The sequence below is a fragment of the Chinchilla lanigera genome, unplaced genomic scaffold (assembly GCF_000276665.1).
Source record: "Chinchilla lanigera isolate Chin_1 unplaced genomic scaffold, ChiLan1.0 scaffold00041, whole genome shotgun sequence".
NCBI lineage: Eukaryota > Metazoa > Chordata > Mammalia > Rodentia > Chinchillidae > Chinchilla > Chinchilla lanigera.
In genome coordinates, this window is record NW_004955442.1 from 14,364,031 (window position 1) to 14,389,213 (window position 25,183).

Consider the following 25,183-nt stretch of genomic DNA (forward strand, 5'->3'; position numbering starts at 1 on the left):
CGCGTCCCCGCGCTGCCCCCTCGGACCTGCGACGCCCGCCGTGCGAGGAGCCTGCTCTGCAGCGCTGCTCCCCGTGGCAGCGCCTTCTTGGTCACTGGCCGCCCAGCCAGTGGTTTGCCGGGGCTTGCCCGCGCCGACGGGGCGAACTGAGCCACGGCCCTAGCAGAGAGGCGCTCACAGTCTAGTGGGAGACCGAGGTCAGCAGTGAGAAGGTGAGGGCGAGGGCCAGTCCTGAGGCCCCTGGAGACTGCGGGGTGGGGGTCACCGTGATTCACCCCCAGCCTGGCTTCCCCACCAACCCCCCCCATCCCTAAGGCTGTTTGGCCAGGCCAGTGATGCCAAAATGTCAGTGACTTGGGGACAGTCTGGGAAGTGACTAAACGTGCAGATGCCTGGTGTGCTGGTTGCATCAGGACTAGGCCTGGGGCCGCGCTTGTAATCAGGGCCCTAGAAGATCCTGGCATCCTGGTTCTTCACTTTGAAAAGCCCTAGGGTGTGATTCTTTTTTGTGTGTGTGTGTGTGATTCTTGAACTAAATAGAGGCAGAGGTGAGGATGTAGTGTGAGCCTTCCAGACAGGCCAGCCGGGTCCCTCCCCTCACCCACTTGCTCCCTTAACAACTGCAGGCTACTTTTCAGGAGACTAATCCTGCACAGTCAGCACCCTCTGCTAGGTATATTGCTGATACATTGTGGTTTCCTCTCAAAATTGACTTTCTTCCTTTTGCTTTCTTGTTTTCGTTTCAGTTACATTATAGCAACATAACAGCTCTCTCTCCCCAACATACACAGTCACTGGCACCTTGGGTCCACTGTACTTTGGGTGTTCTTTCAGTTAACAACCAAAGTATTGTGTATAATGCTTAGGATTTATGTCAAACTCCGGGCTAAGCCTTCCATGAGATCAGTACAGTGTGACAGATCCAAAGACCCCTGGAGTCAGATACATTTTGGAATTCAAAATGTCTCAGATTTAGAAAGCTAGTATGGTGCATATTGCCTATATGTAACAGCACTCATAGCCCTGAGATGTCATTCCAAGATCAAACCTTAATATTTCTGTCAAGCAATAAATGAATAAATGAATAGGTTAAGTCAGGGCTCTTTGACAGCCTGCCACTAATCCAAATTAGTTTTGCATGTACAAATTCAGGGTCATTAGTTGAAAAGACTGTTCCTTCCCATCAGATTGTTTGGTGCTCTTATTATTGAAAACCAGCTGACCATAAATGGTTGGGTTTACTAATTAATAAGGGTGAGGATTGGACCCAAGGCTTTTGCACTAAGCTACATTCCCAGCCCTTTTATTTATTTTTTTAATTTAATTTAATTTAATTTTGGTTTTTTGGTGGCACATTCAGGAGGCTGAGGATCCCTATGAGTTCAAGGCCAGCCTCAAACAAGGTCTAGCAATTTAATCCAGGCTAAGCTTGAACTTACAGCCTAGGCCGGTCTTGAACTCATGGCAACACCCCTGCCTCAGTCTCCCCAGCGCTGGGATTATAGATGTGGGCCGCCATGCCCAGGGTAGTTTTTGTCTTTGAGACATAGTCTTGCTAAGTCACTCAGTTGCCCAGCAGTGGTCTCAAATTTAAGATCCATCCTCTTGCGTGGCCTCCATATCCAGCAAGGTTTTTTTTTTTTTCCTTTATAACTCAGTTCTATTCCTTTGACTTGTGTATTTATCTTTTTCTTGATTTTTTTTTCCTCATCTTTTTGAGAGGTTTCACTATGCAGTTCAGGGTGGCCTAGAACTCACATTATAGCCCACACTGGCTTTAAACTCGAGGCTATCTCCTGTCTCAGCCTCCTAAGTGCTGGTATTATAAGCCTGGGGCACCACGTCCAGCTGACCTACATATATTTATGTGAATGCCACACTGTTTTGATTACTGTGGCTTTGTAGTAAATTTTGAAATCTGGCTGGGCTTGGTGGCACACTCTGGAGGCTGAGGATCCCTGTGAGTTCAAGACCAGCCTCAAATATGTAGTGAGACCCTTGTCTCAAAAACCAACCCAGTCTATGGCCATAACATCCTGATTGCGTCCGATCTCATCAAAAACCGATCCAAACCAAACCAAACCAAAAAAAGACTAGAGGTGTGAGTTCTCCAACTTTATTCTTTTCTGAGGTTTTTTTTTTTTTGTGTGTGTGTGTGTGTGCATGTGTGTTTGTTTTTACTTTTCTTTTTTCTTTTTTTTTTTTTTTTTTTTTTGTCTTTTTGAGATAGGGTCTTGCTGTGCAGTTGAGGCTGGCCTTGAGCTCACTTTGTAGCCCAGGCTGGTCTCGAACTTGCAACGATCCTCCTGCCTCAGCCTCCCAAGTGCTGGGATTACAGGCATACACCACCATGCCCGGCCTTGTTTTTACTTTTCTGAGTCACTGGAATTTCCATATGAATTTTAGGATCAGTTTGTCAGTTTTTGTAATGAAATCAGTGGAGATTCTGATAGAATGGACTGGATCTGTAGATTAATTTGGAGAAGTTTTATTTTTATTCTGTGGTACAAAGGGTCATCCCCAGGGCAGGGCACATGCTAAGCAAGCACTCTACCACTGAGCTGTACTTCCAGACCATAGTTTGGACAGTGTTACTATTTTATCTGCGTTGTTTTTGAATCTAATGTAAAGTCTTTAGTGTCTTTCCATTTATGTAGGCCTTCAGTTTTGGAGGTTTTTGTTTTTTGTTTTTTTGCCTGCAGGTTGACCCCAGGGTAAACCCACTTCTGCACATTTTTTCATTTGGGGGAGGGGTCAGCTTTAGGGCTCTCTTTTACAGCCTGCTACTACCCGTAAGCAAAACACCTGAGCCGCGCTGGGGACAGGGACAGTGGCATATTTCCCTGAGTGAGAAGCGGGAATGGCTGGGGCAGTGGCTCTGGCTGCTCCTTGGAGCAGTGTAGAGCATGCTTCCTGTGCATGAGCTGGGGCTAGCCCTTCAAGCTCCCCTGCACAGTCTGTGAGTAGGGGCTGGCAGGTGGAGGAAGGGAGCCTCTGGCCTGTCTGCCACACTCAGTGGGAAGTTGGGGCACTGAGAAATGCTGAGAGCCTGCTCCCCCTGGGCTGGTATCCTAACTTTAATGGGGAGCAGGAGCCCAGTCTTCTTGGCCACCTCTACCCATAGGGCTGTATTTCCAAGTACCACACATTCTTGATTTTCTTACTAAGGTTTGGTAGATTTTCTTCTTTTCTTACACATTTGATGCAAACATTTCTTCATTTGCCCTCTGCCCATATTACTACACCCAGAGACTCAAATTCTTGCTGTGAATGATTTTCACCTGTTCTGCCTATGTCACTGGGGATAGGCCTATAGGGCTCCTCATACCTCTGCTGTAGAAACAGAACTCCACTCTCACTTCTGGCACCACAAAAATGAAAGAAGAGTGAAACGTTAGGATCTCAGAGTCTTTACTTTGGAACTGGAGATAAGGGATGGTACTGATATATCCATCTCAGGGTCTTGGAAAAGGTCACAGCGAGGAGGGCTGGAAGTGTAGGTGTCAACTCCAGAACCATCTCTCTCTCTCTCTCTCTCTCTCTTTTATTTTATTTTATTTTATTTTTTGGTTTTTCTCCGGTACCGGAAACCAAACTCACGACCTTGCGCTTGCCAGGCAGGCGCTTTTGCCGCTGAGCTAAATCCCCAGCCATCTCTCTCTTTTAAAAACAGGGTTTCATTATGTATTCCAGGCTGGCCTTGAACTCACTATGTAGCCCAGGCTGACCTTGAACTTATGGTGATCCTTCTGCCTCAGCCTCCCTAGTGATAAGGTTACAGGGATGTGCCACCATGACCATCCCAGTTGTACCCTTTCTGCTGGGCTGTGAGACCCTGAGGGACATAGGCTTATGGTCTCCCTGTCATATTTCTGTCATCTCCAAGATACAGCACACATTATGCAGGTGTGTAACTGCCTGTCCTCTGCCTTCTCCTGCAGGTGCGTGTGGTCCCCACAGGCTTCATGTGTGTAAGACAGCACATGTGTGAGGTGTAGACATGGCTTTCATAGGGGCCACAGGATTGGGCATTTGGGTGGACACAGTGCTTTGTAACTGGCCTCTGTCTCTACCCCCAGGGCTTCCTGCACTGGCCATGCCTGTGCCCACTGAGGGCACCCCACCACCCCTGAGTGGCACCCCTGTCCCAGTCCCTGCCTACTTCCGCCATGCAGAGCCTGGCTTCTCTCTCAAGAGGCCCAGGGGACTTAGCCGGAGCCTTCCCCCACGGCCCCCTGCCAAGGGCAGCATCCCTGTCAGCCGTCTCTTCCCTCCTCGGACCTTGGGCTGGCACCAGCCCCAGCCTCGGAGAGTGTCATTCCGGGATGAGGCCTCAGAGCTCCTGCAGAGCCCTGGGTATGACCCACACAGGCCAGAGTCGTTCTTCCAGCAGAGCTTCCAGAGGCTTAGCCGCCTGGGCCACGGCTCCTTTGGAGAGGTCTTCAAGGTGGGTAAGAGAATGGCTTTTGAGGCCTGCCTGTGGACCTCTTTGCTTCCCTCCCCTGGGTGGAACAGTGTCCTGGGCAGCCTGCTCCTTCCTCTCTGTCTCTGACAGCAGCCTCTCCACTGTGCATGATTGGCTACTCTCCCATGCTCCCCACGCAGGCGCTCCCAGGGCTGTTTTGTGTACACTGACTGGTGCCTTGTTTGGAGTCTGGCGCACCCTTCAGTGTTCTCAGCTGCCATCTCTCTGCCTGGAGCCAGCTGCACTGGGGTCCTTGGCAGCTTTGCCCAGCTCCTGGAGCAGGCTCATGTGCAGTGCCCAACCTGCCCCACAACACGGGCAGGCTTGCCACCTTGCCTGCCACCTTTCTTTTTCTTAAAATACGTTTTGCTGTTAATTATATTTTCTTTGAAGTGGTATCTTTCCCTTGGAATATTGAAGACAATATTGTTAAAAATGCAAGCACCATGGGCCCTTGGATCAGCTGTCTTTCTAGAAGACAGCTTGCATACAACACAGCATACTGCCCCTGGGGTTCTGGAGCCCTAGAGTCTCTCTAGTCAGAGTAGAGACTGTCCCAGTATACCATACTCCTGATGGGCTTATTTTTTAATTAAAAAAATTTTTTTATAGTGGGGATTGATCCTAGGGCCTTTCAAGTAAACTACATCCCCAGCCTCTTTTGAATTTAATTTTTTTATTCTGAGACAGAGTCTCACCAAGTTGCTAAGTTGTCTAATTTTGAACTTATGATCCTTCTGTCTCAATTTCCAAGAGTGCTGGAATAATAGGCATGTGCTACCACACCTCATTTACATGTATTAAATGTGATTGTGTCCTTGTGGCCCACCTCCCCACCCTGCTACCTCTTCCAGGTGCGCTCCAAGGAAGACGGCCAGCTCTATGCAGTCAAGCGGTCCATGTCGCCATTTCGGGGCCCTAAGGACCGGGCCCGCAAACTGGCTGAGGTATGCGGCCATGAGAAGGTGGGGCAGCACCCACACTGCGTGCGACTGGAGCAGGCCTGGGAGGAGGGCGGTATCCTGTACTTGCAGACAGAGCTGTGCGGGCCCAGCCTTCAGCAACATTCTGAGGCCTGGGGCACCAGCCTGCCAGAGACCCAAGTCTGGGGCTACCTGCGGGACACCCTACTAGCTTTGGCCCACCTGCATGGGCAAGGCCTGGTCCACCTTGATGTCAAGCCAGCCAACATCTTCTTGGGGCCCCGTGGCCGCTGCAAGCTGGGTGACTTTGGGCTGCTGGTGGAGCTGGGTACTGCTGGAGCTGGTGAGGCCCAGGAGGGAGATCCCCGCTACATGGCTCCCGAGCTGCTGCAGGGCTCCTACGGGACAGCAGCAGACATATTCAGGTAAGGGCTGGGACATGAAAGGGTTATGGTGGGCTGTAGGCAGCTCTTCCTGTGGGTGGTCAGCAGAGAGAATGGCCCCCCAGGAGAGGAGCGCCTTCCTGACCCCATGTCTGGAGGATATGTGGCCTCAGGCCTGTGGGATATGCCCCTGCCCTCCAGAGGGATCTGTGGAGCTGGCTGCCATTCTCTCACCAATAAGCAGCAAGCCCCCTGGAGAGTCTTTGTATAGACTCACCATCTCCTCACAGTTCTGCAGGAGGATCAGCCGTTACTCCATTGTAGAAAGGACTTCCCCCAAGTCCTCAGTTAGTAGCTGAGGTTGGGCCCAGGCACAGGTTCCAAGTCCACACCGGCAGCCATTTGCCCTTCCCTCAACAGTTGTATCTGATAGTCCTAGCAGAAAGATGGTAATACTAGTAACCATGAAAGCCCTAGTGTCTGTCAGTGAGGTGCTATAGGACCCATCACAGCAGTGGCAACGCATGGGTTACACTAGGTTGCAGGGTCCACACTTCATGACAAGATCCCCATTCTGCCTATGGCTTATTGGCCCTTCTGGGGCCTCTTTATAGGTTCTTGCCCTTCTTTCCACATCTCTCTGGCTGATGGTAGAAGAGAGCTGCCTTTCTCTACCCTCTAAGAGGCTGTCTGGGACTGGGGTCAGTGTCCCAGGGCCCACTCTGCCCATTTCTGTCCCTATCCCTTGTCTTTCCCAGTCTGGGTCTCACCATCCTTGAAGTAGCCTGCAACATGGAACTACCCCATGGTGGGGAGGGCTGGCAGCAGCTGCGCCAGGGCTACCTGCCCCCTGAGTTCACTGCTGGTGAGTGGGGATCCAGGGATGATCTCCCTACCTATGGCCTATGGCAGGGAATGGCTGCCCGTGGGGCTACTGTTAAGCTGTGGTTTGGTTTGTTGGTTTGGTTTGTTTGGTGGCTTGGGGTCCCTGATATGACCCTGCCTCATGAGCAGGTCTTTCTGCTGAACTACGTTCTGTCCTTGTCATGATGCTGGAGCCTGACCCCCAGCTGCGGGCCACAGCTGAGGCTCTGCTGGCCCTGCCCATGCTGAGGCAGCCACGGCCTTGGAGTGTCCTGTGGTACATGGCTGCCGAGGCCCTGAGTCGAGGCTGGGCCCTGTGGCAGGTAAGCCCCCATGTGCCAGGATGCCACCTGTACACTGCATCAGGACCTACCTGGTCTCCTAAGGCTCAGTCTCCCCACAGGCCCTGCTCACCCTGCTGTGCTGGCTCTGGCATGGCCTGGCTCACCCTGCCAGCTGGCTGCAGCCCCCAGGTCCACCAGCTACCCCACCTGGCTCACCACCCTGCAGCCCACTCCTGGACAGCAGTCACTCTAGCAGCTGGGATGATGACAGCATAGGGTAGGTCAATGCTAAGCATGCTTTGGGGTGAGGGAACATCACGTTACGTAGGAAGAGGCCCAGACTCCATGGAGAGAACTGTTGGATGGAAGCCTGCCATAAACCTGGCCCCATCATACTCCAGGGTGCAGCCTGGCCTGTGTGAATGCGACTTAGCCATGGGATGGCAGCTGCACACAGCCATCTGTATACCAGCTGCAGCAGGCAGACCAGTGCCCCTGTTGAGATAGGCACGGGGGAATCCCCACCACAGGAGAGACTGCTAGTGCTCACGGACAAGACATTGTCCTTCCCTGAGTGAAATAATCCTCTCACACCTTGGCATCCCCATCCCACCTTAGCCCCAGCTGCCTGGTGGCCAAATGAGAGGCCATAATTAAGAAACTGCTACACAGGAAAGCTACATGCTCCAGACACAGCTTTCAGGAGGAATCCCTTCTTTATACTAATGTCATCCTTGTTCTGGGAGCCACTTTAGAGCATAGAGAAAGTGCTAGGAAAACTTCATTTATCAGAAGTTCACTTAAAATCCAGCTTGAAGTTTTGTGTGCTCTGAAAAGGGACAGGTGGTCTTTGGGGTATGGTCAGGTGGACTTGAGGTGGTCAAAGCTCACTGCTTCACTGACCCAAGTTGGGTCAGAGCTGGTCTTGTCCCGCACTCCCCAAACCCCAACCCCATACTTGTCTCGCCCCAACGCCGTACTTGTCTTGCCCATCCTCCTACAGGCCCTCACTCTCCCCAGAGGCCATCCTGGGCCCAGCCACCAGGAGCACCTCCACACCCCAGGGCAGGTACACACTGAGGTGAGCAGGCCCAAGGGCTGGGGCTGACCAAGGTTGGCTTTAGGATCCTGAGTGTCATTCCTCTTTGTTCCCTCCCCCAAGGAATGCCCTAGACCTGAGTGACATGGACTCAGAGGCTCCTAGAGGTTCCTGCCCCTCTTTTGAGCCTCGGAACCTCCTCAGCCTATTTGAGGACTCGCTAGACCCAGTCTGAACCACAGGCCCAACTTTGGTGCTTTTAACCTTGGAACCCTTTTCTTGTCCCTCCCTTGGGAAGGTGGGATCTGTCTGGGAACTCCTGTGTCTAATAAAAAGTATTTGAATCTTGGGAGTACCCAAGCTTGCTCGAGTAGCAACACAATGCTTCCTGTCCCTTTATTAATGTTGCCCAGGGTCTTGGGCCTCTGGGAGGATGCAGCCCTGAGGCCGACCCCTGCTGCAGAGCCTAGTTACCTTGGCCTCAGGCCAGAGGAGTGGAGCCGCACTGTGTGGAACAGAGATTTCCTGAGTGGGCATGTCCCCACTGGGCAGGTTGAACCTCCAGACCATGGCCCTTAAGTGGGGCCTGGGTCTGGAGTCACTCCACAGATCTGTGCCTGTTGCCTGGGGAAATCAGCCACTGCCCTCCTGCCTCTTGGACACTTGGTTCAAGAAGGGCCAGTGCCTGCTTGGTCCTAGGAAAAGGGGGTGGTCCTGCTGCCCCCAACCCTTCTCCAGTCTCTTGGACAGGAGAGGGGAGCTTCTGGCTGCTGGGGAAGCATGCAGGGGGACAGACAGAGGCCAGGAAACAGGGATGAGGGGCTAGCCTCTTAGGGGAAAGGCAGGGTGGGATGATGGCTTTAGACTGGCAGGTGGGGCATAATGGCATAATAAGTTGGCAGAACTCCAACTGTCAGAGTGAGATATGACCCTAGAGTCCCCTCTGCCCAACCCCTTACAGGTCACAGAGATAAAGAGGTGTGTGTGAGATGTCCTTCCAGCTGGCACAGTAAAGGAATAAAGGCAGGGAAGGGAAGTTGGAGTTCCAGGTCTGGATGGAAGGAGAGGTTAGTCCACAGGGAAGAATGAAGAGATGAGGAATCTCAGCTGGAAGTCCTGTGCACTGGTAGCATCCAGGGAGCCTGCCCCTTGCAGACCAGCAGGAGGAGGGAAAGTGGCTTTATTGGCCCAAGAGACCACAGCCAGGTAGAAGGCAGCTCAGTCCGGGGAACAGGCATGGTGAGCGGCCCAGAGCAGGTCAGGCACAACACCGGCGTGCAGCTGGAGGATGGAGCCCACGCTGAGCAGGTGCATGATCTGGTGGGAGTTGCCCCAGTAGTCGAAGCGGCCAGGCCCCCAGCGCTCTGGCAGGCGGGCCACGTTCACCAGCCCTCCAAGCAGTGCCAGTGCATCCATGCGCAGGTAGCAGGGCAGGGCCCCTGGGGCCCCTGAGCCCAGCCCTACTCCACGGGCCCCAAATACCAGCAGACGGGCCCCAGCTTGCCAACCAAAAGCTCGGAGCCGTGCACTGGTAGAGGGGGCTGTGAGGGCACGCCAGCCAGCCACGGCTGACAGCATAGTGTAGCCCACCAAGGCAGCCGGGCGCAGCCAGGGCCTACAGGCCAGGGTACAGTGTATGATGGGCAGAGCCCCTGCAGAGAGACAAAGAAAGAGGGCAGTCAGTCCGAGGCTGCCCAGGGACCATGCCAGAAACCCTTGCCTCCCCCTCCCTAGAGCCCTGGCTCACCGAGGGTGTTGACGAGGCAGACCCCACACATATCCAGGGCGAGGAGCCGGGCGTACACGGGGCTGCCCCCTTGGTGGCACATGAAGAGGTGATATAGCACTGAGGCCGCAGGTGGTGCCAGGCAAGCCACACAGTGTATGCCCCCCAGCCAGCCATCCTTGCCCAGCTGACCCCAGGGCATGGTCATCGGTACCAGCACCAGGAAACCCAGCAGGGCCACCCCTGGGGGAGGGAGACAGTTAACAATCAGGCAGTTTCCACATAGAGGACAGGTCACTTCCAAAATGGGATCAGTCTAGAGTTGGCATAAGAGGGATAAGAGTGAGACGGGTCTGAAGTTGACCAGCAGTCCAGCGTGGAGGCAGCTCAGGGCCTCACTTTCATGGCTCACTCAATGTCTGGGAAGTAGAGACCATGAGCCCCACTTCGCTGGTGAAGAAACAGGCATAGAAGCCAAGTAACCTGCCCGGGTGAACTCAGCTGTAAGCAGAGGGTGGGACAAGCCCAGGCAATCTGCCTCCCAAGCTGCCCTCACCCCTCAAGCAGGAGGCCCCAGCAGGCCTGCCTGTCCTGGGGTGTCCACAGAAGTCCTGTGAGGCGGGACCTCGGGCTGCATTCTGAGTAGGACACGTGGGCAACATACCAGCCCCAGGGCTACCAAGTGCCTCTCCCCAAGTCCCCCACACAAAAGGAAGGTTGAGGCATCTTTATCTTCCAGAAAGGGGTGAGGTCAGGCAAGTCCAGAGGGAGAGCAAGGGGCTGAAAGAACTCGTTCTGTCTCTCCAGGGGCTCCATTCCTCCCAGCTCCAAGTCTGGGAGATGCCCACCCTCCCTCCCACAATGGTAGTGGCCTGACTGGAGACAACCCAGCACACTAGCTGCCGGCCCAGTCTTGGAGGGGGTCTGGCCCATCTATAGTTTGTCACCGGGGAAAGGCTCCATGGCTAAACCCAGGCAGTTATGGGTCCCTCTCCTGGCTGGGACGGCTCAAGGACAGGCAAGTCTGTGTCAGCAGAGCGCTGTGGGCCGGGAGGAGGGGCAGGGCGCCTGAGGGGGGAGGGGGATCTACCGTCAGGCGGAATCCAAGCCGGGGGGTTGCGGGGGCGGGGGCGTCAGGGCAAGGAGGGACTGGGGCCGGCTGTGGTGCACATCTCGCCCCAGGCCCTTCTCGACAGGGGTTAACACCCATCTCTAGGACGGCGCCAGAGGGTGCCCAGGGCACTGGGATTATGAAGTCTGACACCGGCTCCTTACCCCCAACGCTCAGCTCAGCAGGATTAACCGCATTTGGCCCCCACTCAGCTCCCCTCTCCGGTCCTGGGCCCCCCTGCTGAGAAAGCGGAAGCTGGCGGGCGCGGCTCGGACAATGGCAGCTTTGTCACTGCAGCTCCTAGCCGAGTCAGGGCCGGGAGTAGCCGGGACCAGGGCGCGGGGGCTTTCCTTAGTTTGGGGCCCGGACCCACACAGGCAGGGCGGGGAGCAGGATGCGCGGAGCGGGGCGCGGCTCACCATGAGTGTAGATGTTGCCCAGCTCGTTGTGCAGGTAGAAGAGGCTGCGCAGGCAGCCCGAGCCGCTGCTGGCCGGCCGATAGCCGGTCAGCACGAACTTATTGAACTGGAGGTGCGGCGGCGAACTGGCCCAGTCCAGCAGGCGCGGCCCGGCCAGGAACGCCATGGCCCCAGCAGCACGGGCGGCCCGCGCTTCTGCTGCTGCAGGGCCTCCTCCTCAGCGGGGCTGCAGTGTCAGGAAGCTCATGCTCGCTGCCTCGCGTGGCAATACCACGCACGCCAGCCTGTGGACCCGGCCCACTCTGCTCCTGCGCTGCGCGAGCCGGGATCCACCGCGCGTGGGCAGAGGTTGAAGACCCTGGCGCCGGCGCAGAGCGGCTGGCTGCGTCCGGGGAAGGCGAGCTGTTGGGATAGCTCGCCTAGAGGCAGCGGCCACAGCAGGTCTCCGGGTCTTCGCTCCAAAGCTCGGAGGACGGGCGCGGCAGGACGAGGGAGGGGACGCGAGACTCCGCCCCGGGCTCCTCTCCCCCGTCACCCTGGTGGTGTTTCGCGCGCTAGGTTCCTGACGTATACACTGCCCGGCCCAATGGGCAGGGCCAATGGGGAGCTCCTCCCCGGGCTGCCTACGCCTCCTCCTCCCCCTCTCTTAGCATAATATATATAGTTCCAGCCTTATTTGCATGGGGTAGCTGCGGATTTGGGGCCTGAGGTGCTGGTTCCACATGCTGTGCTGGAGTGACCTGACATTTGGTGTCGCCCAGCATTTTGCACTTGATCTTTCCTATGATGCCCAGGTTGTCACATTTTTTGGACCTCCGCCCTCGAGGGCACAGTCCCTGACACCCAGCCCCCACCTCTCCGTCGGGGCTCTGTCCAAGGTGCTGCTGGCACGGGCCAGTTTGGGAGGATCCAGACAAGCTCCTGAGCGCCCCCACTTTGGCCTGAGGAGGTGCGTGTGGAAGCTTCTCGCCTGGGCCTGGCCCAGCTCACTCCTTATAGCATGAGGTGCACCTTTTGCCCTGTCCAGGACAGGAAACAGCGGTGAAGACAGAAGGCAGGGGGGAAGGGAGAAAGGCCCGTTCCACTGCATCCACCCTGGGTGGGGCCAGGAAGCCATGTCCCTTTGGCACATCTTGCTGCCCACTAGCTTCCCCGTGCTACAGGACACACCCATCCATTCTCAGCTCCTTCATCCTCTGCATTCCAGAAGGCTCCACCAAATTCACTGTGTGAAACGCCTTTCATTTGCATGAATACAGTCAATCCTCTGCTGCTGTATCTCACTAACATAGCCGCTCCCTCCATGTAAGAATTTTTGAGGCCTGTACCAAAATAGGCCTTCTATTTAAAGTTTAGGGTGGATCTTTTGACCACTTTTGTTGACCACTGACCTCTCACTGAGGGCAGCAGTCCAGGATCACCACAAGAGGGGCTCAAAGACCACTGAAACCAGAGACCACCCCCATATCAAGGTCCATGGGTTGGGAACCTGGATTTTTCTTGTCCTTTGGCCTAGATCACCTGGACCCTGAGGGTCAGGCCAAGTTCCCACCATAGCACTAGATGCTTCCTGTCCAATTTCTGGTCTCCCCACGAGGACCAGAGGCTGATCTTCCTTTGAAGGGTGGAAGACCGAGGTGGGGTGCAGTGTAATGTCTCAGGTGTCCATCTCAGTGGCACAAGGTCTCATGTCCTACAGACCCTGTGAGTCACAGTCAGAGAGCAGAGATGAGTGACCGCAGGGAACTCTGGCTGGAGGCACTCAGGGGCCGGTAGCCCTCGGCAGGACCTTCAGCCTGGGGATCTCCGGTAGGACAGGGCAGGGCCATCCCTCTGGGCCTGTGGTACCATACAGCCCAGCTTCTCCCAGTGCCCCTGGAAGGTTCCAACGCTGGTGGCCCTTTTCCTGGAGCCAGGAGACAGTTCCTAAGGAGTGAGCAGACGTCAGCTGGATCCCTACCCAATCCCACCTCCAGCACCCTATTCTGCCTGGGGTCCCACACGTGGCTGTGTGCACCCAAAGCCTCGCCCCCTCAAAAACACACAAGTCCTTTCCTGTCTTCACTCCCACCTTGGGGCCCAAGTCCCCACCGGGACCCCAAGTCCCCACCGGGGCCCCATGCCCCTGGGCTCCAAGGTGTCAGGCTCCTGGTGCTTGGTCCACCCTCAAGCCCTGCCTCAGCGCCCACACCGTCGGCGCAGGAGACGCAGCAGCGACAGGAGCAGGAAGAGCAGCACAGAGACAACTGTCACCGACGAGAAGACCCGGGCTGCGGGATACGGGTGTAGTTAGGACAGGTTTCCTCTTTCCCTCAGGGTCTGCTCCTTGACTCACCCCCTCCACCCACTTTTTATGCGCCTTACCCCCCATTGCAGCCTGTAGGGTCACAGGCCTGGGGCTGCAGCTCGAATTGGCCCCGCCAGGAATCTCCGCGGGGGTCTGGGCAGATCCCTTGGGCTGCACGCGGTCCTCGACTACATTCTGCAGCCCTGCGGAGCGGAGTGTGAGGCGGGGCGGGGGCACCGGGAGGGGCGGGGCCCGGGGCGGGGCCCGGGGCGGGGCTCACCGCGGTAGGTGAGTGCGAAGCCCTGCGCGTGGCCACGCGCATCGCTGCGGAAGGTGAGCAGGAGCGCAGCGACCCTCAGGCGCAGCGGCCCGGCGGGCGGCGGGCGGGTTCCGTGGAAGACGAGTAGCAGGCTCCCTGAGGGGACCTCGCGCAGCTCCAGGCGGTCGCGTGGGTCCGCCAGCTCAAAAAGGCGGAAGGTGAGCTCCAGCGCCACACCCGATGGGCCTACCACCCAGCTGCAGTTCCGATCTGGCCCATACTCGTCCGGAAAGTCCGGGGAGTAAATGACACCCTGAGGCGCTGTCCAGTTTCCCTGGCAGGAACCCACAGACACTGCGTGCAAGGCGGGTGGTCAGGACCCTGAGGTCAGCGGAGCTGTCCCTTAATGGCTGCCGCTCCCACTCCAGCTAGGCCCCAGCCCAGGAGAGCCCAGTCCCCTCTTGAGGTCCCACCCCAAACCTAGGTCCTCCCTAACTTCCATAGGCCCTGCCTTTGTTTGGTTGGTTTTTTTTTTTTTTATTTTTTATTTTTTCCTCCGGTACCAGGAATCAAACTCACGACCTTGCACTTGCCAGGCAGGCGCTTTGCCGCTGAGCTAAATTCCCAGCCCCAGGCCCTGCCTTTGGACCAATCCTTGCTTAGGGCCTGGTCTCCAGTTCCCTCCTCAGACCTGCTGTCAATTCTGATCCTCTTCCCAGGCAGGAACCCCAGCCTACAATTCCCCATTCCTGCTTCTGCCCCCGTTAGGCTATGGCACATCTGGCTCCACCTAGCCTTGTCTCCTCATCCAAAGGCCCCTCCAGCCTTCCACTCACCTTCATAGATGCCTAGCCGCCCGTCGCCACCACACAGCTGCCCCGGATGGCCGAAACAGATCTGGTCACAGTCAGTGGCGGGTGCCCCGCGTCCCCGTGCCAAGTCGCTTTCAGAGCCACAGAAGCAGGCATAACCAGCCTCCACACCAGCCAGCTGGGAGCACAGACTGGGTGACCCCAAAGGCAGGGACCCGGGTAGGGATGGAGTGGTGGGGTCAGAAGTGGGAATCAGGCTAAAGGTTCAGAAATCAGTGCCAAGGTTCGGTGTCAAGAGTGTTGGGAGTTAAGTGGTGTCCTGAGGTCAGGGTCAGTCAGGGGCTATTGCTCAGCGGTCATGGGCAGTACTGTACCTGGTAGCCCTTCATGCGACAGAAACGAAGGCACACCTGGACCGTGAGCTTCGTGGAGGTGCCACTGGGGCCGCTGAGAGCTGGGGGTGTGCCAGAGTCCACAAAGCACCCCAAATAGCCAGGCACTGAAGGGACAGTGAGGTCAGGCTCCCACCTCTGAAAGCAGCCCTCCCACTGGACTTCCCCTCTCTACAGCCAGGCCCACTCACTGTGACACGTGGGGATGTCACAGTAGCGCCAGTAGATGCCCTCCTCTGTCTCAGCCACGTAGCACCATGGTTGCACATCACCATCTGGGTTCCTGGGGGGGCGTGGGTGGAGGGGTCAGGGTCCCTTTGCCCTTATGTGCAGTGTGGCCACCAAGGTTCTACTCTGTTGGAGGCCATGTATGCAGGTTCTAGTTTTTGCCATGTGTTTCTGGATATCAGCTTTCAAGTAGCTAAGTCATTAAAGGAACTGTGAGGGCTGTTGCCAGAACTTTTTTTTTTTTTTCTGGTGCCGGGAATCGAACTCACGACCTTGCGCTTACCAGGCAGGCGCTGTGCCGCTGAGCTAAATCCCCAGCCCCTGTTGCTAGGAGTTGATCTCATATTTAAGGACTTTACCCTCACTTGCCATTTCCCTTGTCATTATTTTATTATTTTATTTTATGTATATATTTTTTGTTTTTTAGTTGAGTTTTAATTTCTATTTTTTGGTGCTGGGGACCAAACCCAGGGCTTCCAGCTTGCTAGACAAGCGTTCTACCACTGAGCTAAATCCCCAACCCCTATATTTATTTTTTGAGACAGGTCTTATTATGTAGTTCAGGCCAGCTTTGAACTCATTATTATGTAGCCCAAGCTGGCCTCGAACTCACAGCGATCCTCCTGCTTCAAGCTCCCAGGGCTGGGATTCCAGGCATGCACAACAATGCCTCGCTTAGAGCAGAGGTGGTGAGCCCCAAACTTTGCGGTTCCTGGGAAGTGGTCTCCCTAGGTCCCCACTGCTCCAGCCCAACTGTGGGGCAGATCCAAATCCCTCCAACATAGATAGTTGATGCCAAAGAAGTACGTGAAGAGCCTGCCTCTTTACTCCAGGGTTCCCCACTGACCAGGCCTTGCTTCAACGGACACCTGATCCTTCTCTTTTGGCCCCGATCTGAACTCTGCAGAAGTTAGGTGCTTAGATCCCATCCCTTTTGCAAAAATGGTTCTGGACATCGCGCTCCGCCCCCTGCGCAAGATAGGCCCCGCCCCTCGCTTTGGCCCCGCCCCTAGGTCCCCAGGCTGATCTGGGCAGAAGCGCAGATGTCCGTGAGGTCCACACCAAGCCACCTCAGGTCACCGCCCGTAGCTAGACGTCAGGCCTCGCCCTCACCGGCAGAAGTTGTGCGAGCCCAGCCCCCAGCGGCCCTGGGGGTCACTGGCGCTGCTGTAACTGTGCTGCTGCGTCTGGTTCCAGAAGAGACACGGGCGTCCTGTCCCGCGCGGGCCCGTGTGGTTCTGGTGGCCACGGTAGTCGGCGCCATTCACCTGGAAGCACTCGGACAGACCTGCCGGGCAATCGCGGGACCTGGGGAAGCTGGACCTCCCCGCGCCCTCCCCCACCCCGCCGGGGTCACCGTCTACACCCGCGGCGGCGTCCGCCCCCGCGGGCCCCTCTGGCTGCTCAGCTGCTCCCGCCACCTGCTCTGCCTCCTCCCCAGCCTCGGGGCCCCAACCAGCCCTGGTGCAGAGGCTGAGAACAGAGTGGTGACCGTGACCTGGCCCCGTGCCTGACTCACCTGGACTGTTCAGGCTTCCCGCCCAGGCTCTGCGCGGCTGCAGCAGCGGGAGAAAGAGGAGGAGGCCCAGCAGGACTGGTGTCCCCATCGCCCCCAACCAGGGAGAGGTCGTCCTGGCCCGGACACGACCCGACCGCCCCCTGGGCCGCTCCGGGTCTCCAAGGCGACCTTGGGGGCGTTGTCCTTTGCTGTCCTCCTCTCACTCTCTGGGCGGCGCTGTCTGCCTGGGGGAAGATATCTCCCGGGGATCTTCGCCTCCCAGAGTCTGTACCTCCTGGAGGTGTCTCTGCCCCTGTCCCTGCCCGGGGCTCTCTCCGAGCGGATCTAGCCGGGCTTTCTCAGTCTCTGCTCCCCTGCTCTGGGCAGTGCCTCGGCCTCCACTCCCTCCTCCTCCCGCTGCGCCTGGCTGTCTGCGACTCCCTCGCCCGGGTCTCTAACGCGCTAGCTCTTGCCCCCCTCGCTTTCCCCCGCGGGTCCACCCCCCAGGACGGCAAGCCCCGCCCGGGACAGGAGCGCAGGCAGCAGGTCCAGACGCCTCCCACTGCCCCCCGCCCCCACCTCCCAGGACCCCCAACTCCGGGCGAATCACTCCCCGCCCCTTCCCTCTCCTCCCAGGGTCAATGCGAGTTCTAGTGGAAGGAGGTGAAGGCGGACAGGCCGACCTAGCAGACAAGGGATCCTGAAAGGGGACATGCAAGATCCCCTCCCGCTGCAGCAGGGAGTCTCCGGGTCACACGCACCCTTATTCAAGTGCCTGCGCTCTCTCCCGCCCCGTCACCCATTCACTGCGGCCGCGCACGCTCGCTCACACTCCTCCTTCCCCAAGTCCCGACGCCGCTGGCTTCAAGGAGGAAGTGCCACTCCCTGCCCCCGCACCCGCGAGACAGGCGAACGTCGGTGGGCGCTTGGTCCGGGACAGGCAGGGGCAGCTGGTGTCTGGGGAGGAAGGCAGCTGCGCCCCGGCTCCAGCCTCTCCCTGTCTCCCCTCCCCTCCTTCCTAGGACCCCATCCCGGAGCTCAGAGCTTCGGGAGTGCTGTGGAATTCCCCCAGCGGTGCCCCCCACCTGGCGGGGGAGGGGGAGGGGAGCAGGCCCAGGCAGGCGTGGGGGGAAATTCCCCGCCCCCTCCTCCTGGGCCCGACTCCTCAGAGTCCTCTGATCTAGCGCTGCCAGCCCGCTGCCCCCAGGGTTTGGGGGGAGGCCAGCGCAGGTGCGTGGGAGGGCGGAGGCCGAGTGAAGTAGGTGGAGGGAGGCAGGGGCCCTAAATCCCTTGCCCGTCAGTCCAGCCTGCCACCCCACACCAAGGCCCCGGAGGCTGTCCACAGGGGGCCTTGCTAGCTTTCTGCTCCCAGCCTGACACCCATTCTGGGGGCAAATAGAGAAACAAGATTTGGGAGCAGGATGGCACAGGGAGGATTCCGAGAGACTAAGGTGCCCCAGTTGGTGATCTGACCCACTGAGGTTGCAGTTAATGCCTCAGGAAGGCTCCTGGGGTTGGGGCATGTACGGGGAGGCATGGCGTTAGAAGGAGGCGGGCCCAGCGTCAGGGCGCCTCCTCCCGGGCTGAGCACTGGAGTGGGAGTCTCTTTCCTATGCTAGCCTTACACTGAAACCCACCAGCCACCCCCTAACCAGCGAGCAGCTGGGGGCCACCTGTCCACCAGGGTCTGCCTTGTCCCTCCCTCCTGAGAGCCCATGAAGAATGTCAGGGTGCAGGCTGTCTGGTAGAAGGCGTGAGGTGGAGGACAGGGTCAGTTGGGATGTCCATGTTCTAAATGGAAGTCATGGGAGGGTTGGTGGAGGAACCACATGGACATAAGAGAACGGTCCACTGGGGGACTGGTTTGCCCAATCCTCTGCCTCCTGCAGAGGCAGCCCAGGAGACACAGGCAAGGGTCAGAAGCCCCTCCTGTCTCAGGTTGTTCCTGGAATTTCTCAGAACTAAGGAAGGCCTCCGAGCCCCCTCCCCCCGCAGCATTCAGCACTCAGTGCTCTGCAAGCAGCAGCCTGTGTCTGCTCCCAAGGCCCGTGCTGGGTGGAGGTGGGGTGGCAAGGTTTTCATCTCCCCATTCTCCAGACCCACCAACTCTGTTCAGGCGCCCTTGGAAGCTGGTCTGGTGTGGGAGTTGATAGTCAACACTCTGCTTCTTGTGACCCAAGAGCTAGTTGCAAAGGCTGCCCTCATCCTGTACTGCTTTGGGGGATCCCTGACTCTGCAGGAATCTCTGAGTATAGAGACAGTAGTTCCCTCTTTCCTTCTTTTAGGAGTCTCACATCCCTGCAGTGGATTTCACAGATGAGGAGACTGAGGCCAGGAAGGAACAGGGGTCAACCTAGGATCACCAACTCTGGTCTGAGACCAACTCTGGTGGTAGGCTGGTACGCAAAGTAATGAGTTCACAGGCACAGGCCTGCCACATGGGGGCAGCAAAGAGCCCAGCATTTGGGTTTGGAAGGAGAAGTATCTCACACCAGGAAGGGCCTTGTCCTTTCTTCCTTTCCACCATGTGATCCAGAGTCTCCAGGTTCAGTGAGGAAGATGGTGAAAATGTGGGGGACGCTGAGATGAGGAGTCAGGCCACTTTGTCCCGGTAGACATCCCCAGGAGGTAGGTGTAGAGGTCAGTGCTCCTTGAGCCCAGTCCTTCACTGTGCAGACAGCCGGTCAGAGGGAGGGTGGACCCAGGGTGGAGTCAGCTGCTTTGACCTTGTCTCTTTTATTTTTTCACTTCCCAGTGGGGATAAATTTCCTTTGAGGCCTGGCCCTCATGGCGGGGTACGTCACAGCCACCAAGTCAAAAGGAGGGAGTAGAAATGATCTGTGTGAAGCAAACTGCCCTGGGGGTCTCTGGGCAGGTCCTGGGGGGAAATGAACCAGGTGGGTCTCATCTCCAAGTCCCTTGTCCACCTAAGTGAGACCTGGAAGAGGGGTGCAGGGTGAGGAGCACCTTCCAGGAGCTCAGAAAGAGGCTCCCTGCAGGGAGGACCCAAAGTTCCAGTCACTCCCTTGTCACTCAGCTGCGATTCTGCAGGCCCGTCTCATGGGAGAGCCTTGCTCCTCCCACCTGCTCTGCACACCTGTGTTTGCTGATGCTGGCTCCTCCAGCTCCTGTGCAAACCCCTGGACCCTGTCTCCCTGCCTCCCTTGCACTAGGTTATGGGAGCAAATTCGGTGCACATCGTCATCACTACCAGCAGCTTATTTATTTATTCATTCGGTTTTTGGTTTTTTTCTGGTACCAGGAACCGAACTCACGACCTTGAGCTTACCAGGCAGGCACTGTGCCGCTGAGCTAAATCCCCAACCCCACTACCAGCAGCTTGTTACAAATGCAAGTCTGTCTCACAATCTGCCTTTCCCCGAGACCCCTGGGTGCTAAAGTTTGGGACGTACTGATGTGGGCCCCCGCTAGGCTGCTCTGCAACAGCCTCAGTTTGTCTCTTCTTCACCGACTGAATGGAGAGAATGCCCAACATACACGGGAGAGGTCATGCTAACTGATGAGGATGCTAGCGCTGAGCGGGCGGGGAAGGAGCCACCACCATGATGAGCACACCCTCCTCGTCCATCTGCCTTTCCCCTCAGTACCAGGGATCGAGCCCAGGGCCTCTGTACTGTATTCCCAGTCTTTCTTTCTTTCTTCCTTTTTCTTTCACTTTCTTTTCCTTGCTTTCTCTTCCCTTTCATTCTTTTTCTCTCTTTCCTTCTCTCCTTCCTTCCTTATTTATTTATTTATTTATGTACTTATTTGAGATAGGGTCTCCTTTCATAGTTCACATTGCCATGAACTCACTATGTAGCCCATGCTGGCTTCTAACTCATGGCGATCCTTTGGCCTCAGCTTCTCGAGGGCTGAGATCACACGCCTGCACCACCATGCCTTTATTTCTGGATCTTGCTAAGTTGCTCAAGCTGGGCTCGAACTTGGATCCTCCTGTCTCAGCCTCTTGCATCACCTCACCAGGCTTTCTGCCCACCTCTTTGCATCTGTGTTTGGCCCCTTAAGGCTTCTGTAACAAAGTTCCACAATCTGGGTGGCTTGAACAACAGAGAGTTATTGTCTCACACTCTGGAGGCCAAGAGTCGGAGACGGAGGTGTCGGCTGGGCTGGCGCCTGAGGGGTTCCTGTCGCATGCCCCGAGCTTAGTTTCAGGGGGTCTGTGTCAGTCTTTGGCCTTCCTTGGCCTACAGGAGCATCACTCCAGGCTGCCTTTACCAGTCACGTGACGTGCAGGCCTGTGTCCTAATCACCCTTCCCCACCCCACCACTGGGCCCCTTCTCACTCCCCAGCCCCGGGCCCTTTCTTACCTCTGGGCCCGACCCCTGTGCTTCCCTGACTGAAAGCACCAGCCCCTGCCCATCTTCCTTCACTGGGCCACTTCCTGCCTCGGATCTCTGAAGGGCCTCCTCTGGGATGCTCCCCTCACCACCTCCGGAGCCGCCTGGCTCTGCCCGCACCCAGGGATCTGCGTGAGGACTGCACAGCAGGTCCCTCCTCCATGCTGAGAGGGTGCTCGTCCTTGCACAGGGCCCGGAGCGAGGAGCCAGGCTCGCCTGCAGCCGGGAGGGCTGTGTTGCCAGCAGCTTATCCGAGGTGCTCTCTCTTGCCACCAGCCTGGGGGACCCGGGCTTGGAAACTCACTTTGATTTTGTCCTTGATCTCCTGGGATTTGACGTTTCTTGATCGCCCCGAGCCTCAGTTTCCCCACGATCCCACCAAATGCTCACGGCTGGGGAAACTGGATCCTCAGCGGCCGGTGGTACCGCGGTTTGGCCTTAGGTGGGGAAAGGAGGCTGGGGGCGTGGGTGAGGCCAGCAGCCGGTGCAGAACCAGAAGTGGTCTGCTGGGGGCGTCCGAGGACTCTGCCGCTTCAGGAATCCACGTGACTTGCTGGAATTTGGTCCGTCCCGGGTGGACTGAAACTATTGGAGCGGTGGAGTCCATCCATCCGTCTGTCTGTGTGTCCGTCTGGTCAGCCCATGGCGTCGCTGTGCGGGGCCAGGGAGGGGCTCCCCTCGGGGCCCGGGGCCGTGTTGGGTGGCCAGGCGGCTTCCTCCCGCCCCTCCTTCTTAGGGCAGTCAGGGCAGGAAGGCTTTCACTTTCGAAGGCTCCGGAGAGACCCATTGCTCTCGCAGGCAAGCCGGGCCCGGTGCCTCGGTGAGCGGGGCCGGGAGTGCCGGGGCCCCTCGGAGGGCGGCCGGGTGGATGGAGCGCAGCCTCCAATTCTTTGTCCCCCTTCCAGACAGGTGACGAGTCAATCATGAGCTGGTTCCAGAAACAGCTGGGCTGGAACACGAAGGTGAGAGCCCCGCCCCGCCCCCTGCCCCCGCCGCCTCACTGTCCGCCCTCTCCTCTCTCCCCAGCACCACGGCAGCAGCCAGGGGCTGCAGATGCCCATAGGCATCCCCATTGCGCTCGGAGTCCTGGCCCTCCTCGCCCTCCTGGCCCTGGCCTGCAACTGCCTCACAGAGGTGCCTGCTCCCCCAGCCCGTGCCCCGCAGCGCCTCCCCCAGGCTGGCGGCTCCCCGCTCACGCGGCTCTCTGTGCTCCCAGGCCTGGAAATCCAAATGGAGGCCCTGCTGCCAGAGGTGGTGGCACCTTCACCCTGGAAATGACCAGCAGCTTGTCTCCCTTAAAAGCCCCAGGATGAGGGGCAGCTGAGAGCCCGCTCCGCAGAGCCCAGCACACCGCAGCTGCCTTCCCCGCCGGCCCCCTGAGGGCCCTCAGCTTCCATCAGAGGAGGCTGGAGCTCGGCCTCGCTGGCACCTGGCAGGTGCTCAGAAATAATGTTAACGCGGACAGTGTGACTCGAGGGGAGAGCGGTGGGGTGCTGGGGGCATCAGGAGGGCAGCACTCAGGAACGGGTGCCCTCCGCCAGCTGTGGCACTGACTCCTTACCTGCAGCCGCCCGAAGTGGCAGAGACTGTTACTCCCACTCTCAGCAGTCCCCGCCCCTTGGGGGAAGGGGTTTCCCAAAGAGCCGCCAGGAGGCTGGAAGGGTCAGGGGTGAACAGGAGAGTGGGGAGAGGGGAGGCCAGGTACCAGGTGCTGGGTGCTGGGCCTGGCACCCAGCTCTGTCCCTGGCCTCTCCCCCAAGAGGATGCACCTCCCCTCCCTGTGCAGCCCAGCCCCTTTCCCAGGAGCGCACACAGGGCCACCTGGGACCCCTCAGAGTCCCCAAGTCTTTCTGCCTCAGTGTGGGGAGCGCAGGAGAGGGTAAGGTCCACCTGAGCATGTGGGGTTCCCTGGACGGGGTGCACAGAGCCGGTGGGGACCCCACGTTCACTTCCCAGACTCAGGGGAGCCACTCCTGAAGTCACGCTGCCTGGGCTCCGGCACTTCCTGGGACAGGGAGGGCAAATTAGGAAGGGAAGTAGGTTGCGGGCTGTGGTCAGAATCTCAGATGGGCCCCAGATTGCTGCCTCTGGGCCTCCACATGCTTCATGAGCCTGCGCCCTGCTGCGCAGACAGATCTGTGAATGTATAGATGTCTCTCGTGTGATCAGGCTGTGTTATGTGGCAACGGCGAAGATGCCATTAAGGCCTCAAAACAGGCATCATCAGTGGTGCACGCCTGTACTCCCAGCACGCTGGGAAGCTGAGGCAGGAGGATCTGAAGTTTGAGCTCAGCCTGGGCAATTTAGCAGGGGCCTGTCTTAAAAAAAAAAAAAAAAAAAAAAAAAAAACGTGGGGACTGAGGTGTCGTCTTTGAGTTAAACAAAAGGAGAGGGGTTGGGTGTAACAGCGCACACCTGCAGTCCCAGTGGTTTGGGAGGCTGAGGCTGGCAGACGGCATGAGCCCAGGAGCTAGAGGCCAGCCTGGGCAGCGTAACAAGAGCCTGTCTTGCAAAACCAAACCGAAAAGGAAAGTGTGGAGAGATGAGCCAAGACTCATCTCTGTGAGCGAGCCTTAGAGCAGTGAGCGTTGCAGCTGACATTTTTGGGCTGCTGAAGCAGCAAATAGCCTCGAGCTCCACCCACAGCTCTGGAGAAATGACTTCTGCCAGCGGCTGCAAGCTTGGAAGAGGACCCAGCACTGTGACTGCAGCCTGAGAGACCCGGGGCAGAGGACCCCATCCAGCCCTCCCAGGCCCGTGGCTCACCCAAAGTGTGAGATAATAAATGGGCGTTAGAAGCTGCCAAGTGTGTGGTGATGTTTTGGGCAGCAAAGTGTGTGTGGGAGAGAGAGGACAGGCTGTGGAGTGAAGTTGGCAAGGGCGGGGCTCTTGTCAGCCAAGGGCTTTGAGGGTTCAGGGGATCCTGCTGGGAGTGTGCTCAGCCCAAAGTGGGCCCTGAAGGCAGGTGAGCATCCTGGCTGTGCCTGTCGCTTACCTGGGACTTCAGACAGGCTACGGATGGGTCTCCTCCTCGGGGACCGGGATGCCTTCTGTTGGGGCACGGGCAGGTGGTACTGGGACCAGCAACTGGTGGTCTGAGGCCTGAGGGACACTGCCCGGTTGTCTCCAGAGATCTCCTGGGATACACTGGCTTCTGGTCCTGGAGCCCGGTAGTCATTTCTGACATGGAACCAAACAGGGCGTCCTGGACCAGGGGGATGTGATGTGATATGCATTTTAAAAAGCCCCCAGTCCCCAGCTGTCATGGGGCCACTGGGGGTGTGGTTCATGTGGGGGCTGCTGCGGTCATGGATGTGAATGGCTGGAGCCCCAGGTGAGTTGGGGACCAAAGGATGCAGCTATGTTAATACAGGGACCCACTAAAAGGTGTTCTTTACAGTGCCATACTGAGATTCCCCAAATCCTTTCAGCACCCTAGAAGACCCTAAAGGAAGGAGCCTCCTTTAGCCAGTGAACACACTCAGGGAGGAACTGGGATTCATTCTGGAGGATGGAAATGTTCTGGAATTAGATGGTGAGGTTGAGCACACAGCTCTATGAATGCACTAAAAGCCACTAAATTAATTGTGAATTGTATTTCAATGAACTGTTACCAAAGACGGAACAAGCTCAGCTACTCAGGAGGCTGAAGCAGGACGATCATGAATTTTAAGGCTGGGTGGGGCAACTATAGTGAGATCCTGTTTAAAAAAGAAAAAGGCTCGGGATGTAGCTCAGTGCAAAGGCCTTGGGTTCACTCCCTAGTACTCCACATAAACAAATACATAAATAAAAATTTGAAACTATAAAAATAAACTTAACTAGGCATGGCAGCACACCTGTAATCTCAGCACTCAGGAGGCTGAGGCAGGAGGATCTTAAGTTTGAGACTAGTCTGCGCTACATAGTGAGTTCAAGGCTAGCCTGAACTGTAAAGTGAGACCCTGTCTCAAAAATAAAAAATTTAGAAAAGGGCTGGAGTTACAGTTCAGTGGTAGAGCACTGGGATTAATCTCAGAACTGAAAGAAAAAAAGATCAAGGTTGGTGGCAGCACTAACTATGGGTCCGAGGAACAGGAAGGGCAGCACTGAGGGTGTGTCTAGGTTCCTGCCAGGTAGTTGTCCGTCAGCCAA

At 57.1% G+C, this 25,183-nt stretch overlaps 4 protein-coding genes across 10 annotated transcripts; 2 read left to right on the top strand and 2 right to left on the bottom strand.

The window, feature by feature from the left end:
- Positions 1-4,079: 4,079 nt before the first annotated feature.
- Positions 4,080-8,335, top strand: Pkmyt1 (protein kinase, membrane associated tyrosine/threonine 1; the record flags this gene model as incomplete). The annotated part of the gene is given in 7 exon segments (XM_013517861.1): positions 4,080-4,447; positions 5,320-5,813; positions 6,530-6,636; positions 6,786-6,958; positions 7,039-7,196; positions 7,923-8,000; positions 8,082-8,335. Coding segments are annotated over 7 exon segments (1,473 nt in total). The 3' UTR covers positions 8,194-8,335.
- Positions 8,336-9,061: 726 nt separating this feature from the next.
- On the bottom strand, positions 9,062-11,832 carry Paqr4 (progestin and adipoQ receptor family member IV). Its single transcript, XM_005391386.2, has 3 exons — positions 11,215-11,832; positions 9,706-9,927; positions 9,062-9,610 (listed from the first exon to the last, which is right to left on the bottom strand). The coding sequence occupies exons 1-3, from the start codon at positions 11,378-11,380 to the stop codon at positions 9,177-9,179; spliced, it is 822 nt and encodes a 273-aa protein (XP_005391443.1). The 5' UTR covers positions 11,381-11,832; the 3' UTR covers positions 9,062-9,176.
- A 603-nt stretch (positions 11,833-12,435) lies between these two features.
- Kremen2 (kringle containing transmembrane protein 2) lies at positions 12,436-17,076 on the bottom strand. 3 transcript variants are annotated; one of them, XM_005391389.2, is made up of 10 exons: positions 16,712-17,076; positions 16,306-16,480; positions 15,156-15,247; positions 14,947-15,071; positions 14,597-14,750; positions 13,782-14,114; positions 13,579-13,696; positions 13,406-13,484; positions 13,004-13,140; positions 12,436-12,916 (listed from the first exon to the last, which is right to left on the bottom strand). In XM_005391389.2, the coding sequence occupies exons 1-9, from the start codon at positions 16,797-16,799 to the stop codon at positions 13,006-13,008; spliced, it is 1,299 nt and encodes a 432-aa protein (XP_005391446.1). In that variant the 5' UTR covers positions 16,800-17,076; the 3' UTR covers positions 12,436-12,916; positions 13,004-13,005. The 3 variants fall into 3 exon arrangements, with proteins under 3 accessions (XP_005391446.1, XP_013373316.1, XP_005391445.1); XM_013517862.1 differs by having other exon boundaries at positions 13,579-13,704; XM_005391388.2 differs by having other exon boundaries at positions 12,436-13,140; positions 13,579-13,704.
- A 2,111-nt stretch (positions 17,077-19,187) lies between these two features.
- On the top strand, positions 19,188-23,852 carry LOC106149311. 5 transcript variants are annotated; one of them, XM_013517863.1, is made up of 4 exons: positions 20,478-21,869; positions 21,955-21,958; positions 22,076-22,183; positions 22,266-23,852. In XM_013517863.1, exons 1-4 carry the CDS (start codon positions 21,211-21,213, stop codon positions 22,371-22,373), a joined length of 879 nt encoding a protein of 292 aa, XP_013373317.1. In that variant the 5' UTR covers positions 20,478-21,210; the 3' UTR covers positions 22,374-23,852. The 5 variants fall into 5 exon arrangements, 2 of the variants coding, with proteins under 2 accessions (XP_013373317.1, XP_013373318.1); XR_001235399.1 differs by having other exon boundaries at positions 20,492-21,869; positions 21,955-22,011; XM_013517864.1 differs by having other exon boundaries at positions 20,493-21,847; positions 21,955-22,011.
- Positions 23,853-25,183: the final 1,331 nt, after the last annotated feature.

Excerpts from the sequence above, each read along its gene's own strand:
- Paqr4 (XM_005391386.2), bottom strand. The coding sequence starts at position 11,380 with ATGGCGTTCCTGGCCGGGCCGCGCCTGCTGGACTGGGCCAGTTCGCCG. Across the intron at positions 9,928-11,214 it reads GGGCAACATCTACACTCATG|GGGTGGCCCTGCTGGGTTTC; the intron begins GTGAGCCGCGCC and ends TCCCTCCCCCAG. Across the intron at positions 9,611-9,705 it reads CTGCCTCGTCAACACCCTCG|GGGCTCTGCCCATCATACAC; the intron begins GTGAGCCAGGGC and ends GTCTCTCTGCAG.
- Kremen2 (XM_005391388.2), bottom strand. The coding sequence starts at position 16,799 with ATGGGGACACCAGTCCTGCTGGGCCTCCTCCTCTTTCTCCCGCTGCTG. Across the intron at positions 14,751-14,946 it reads GTCGCATGAAGGGCTACCAG|CTGGCTGGTGTGGAGGCTGG; the intron begins GTACAGTACTGC and ends CTGTGCTCCCAG. Across the intron at positions 13,485-13,578 it reads CCTACAGGCTGCAATGGGGG|CCCGGGTCTTCTCGTCGGTG; the intron begins GTAAGGCGCATA and ends CGTATCCCGCAG.
- LOC106149311 (XM_013517863.1), top strand. The coding sequence starts at position 21,211 with ATGCTGAGAGGGTGCTCGTCCTTGCACAGGGCCCGGAGCGAGGAGCCA. Across the intron at positions 22,184-22,265 it reads CCTGCAACTGCCTCACAGAG|GCCTGGAAATCCAAATGGAG; the intron begins GTGCCTGCTCCC and ends CTGTGCTCCCAG.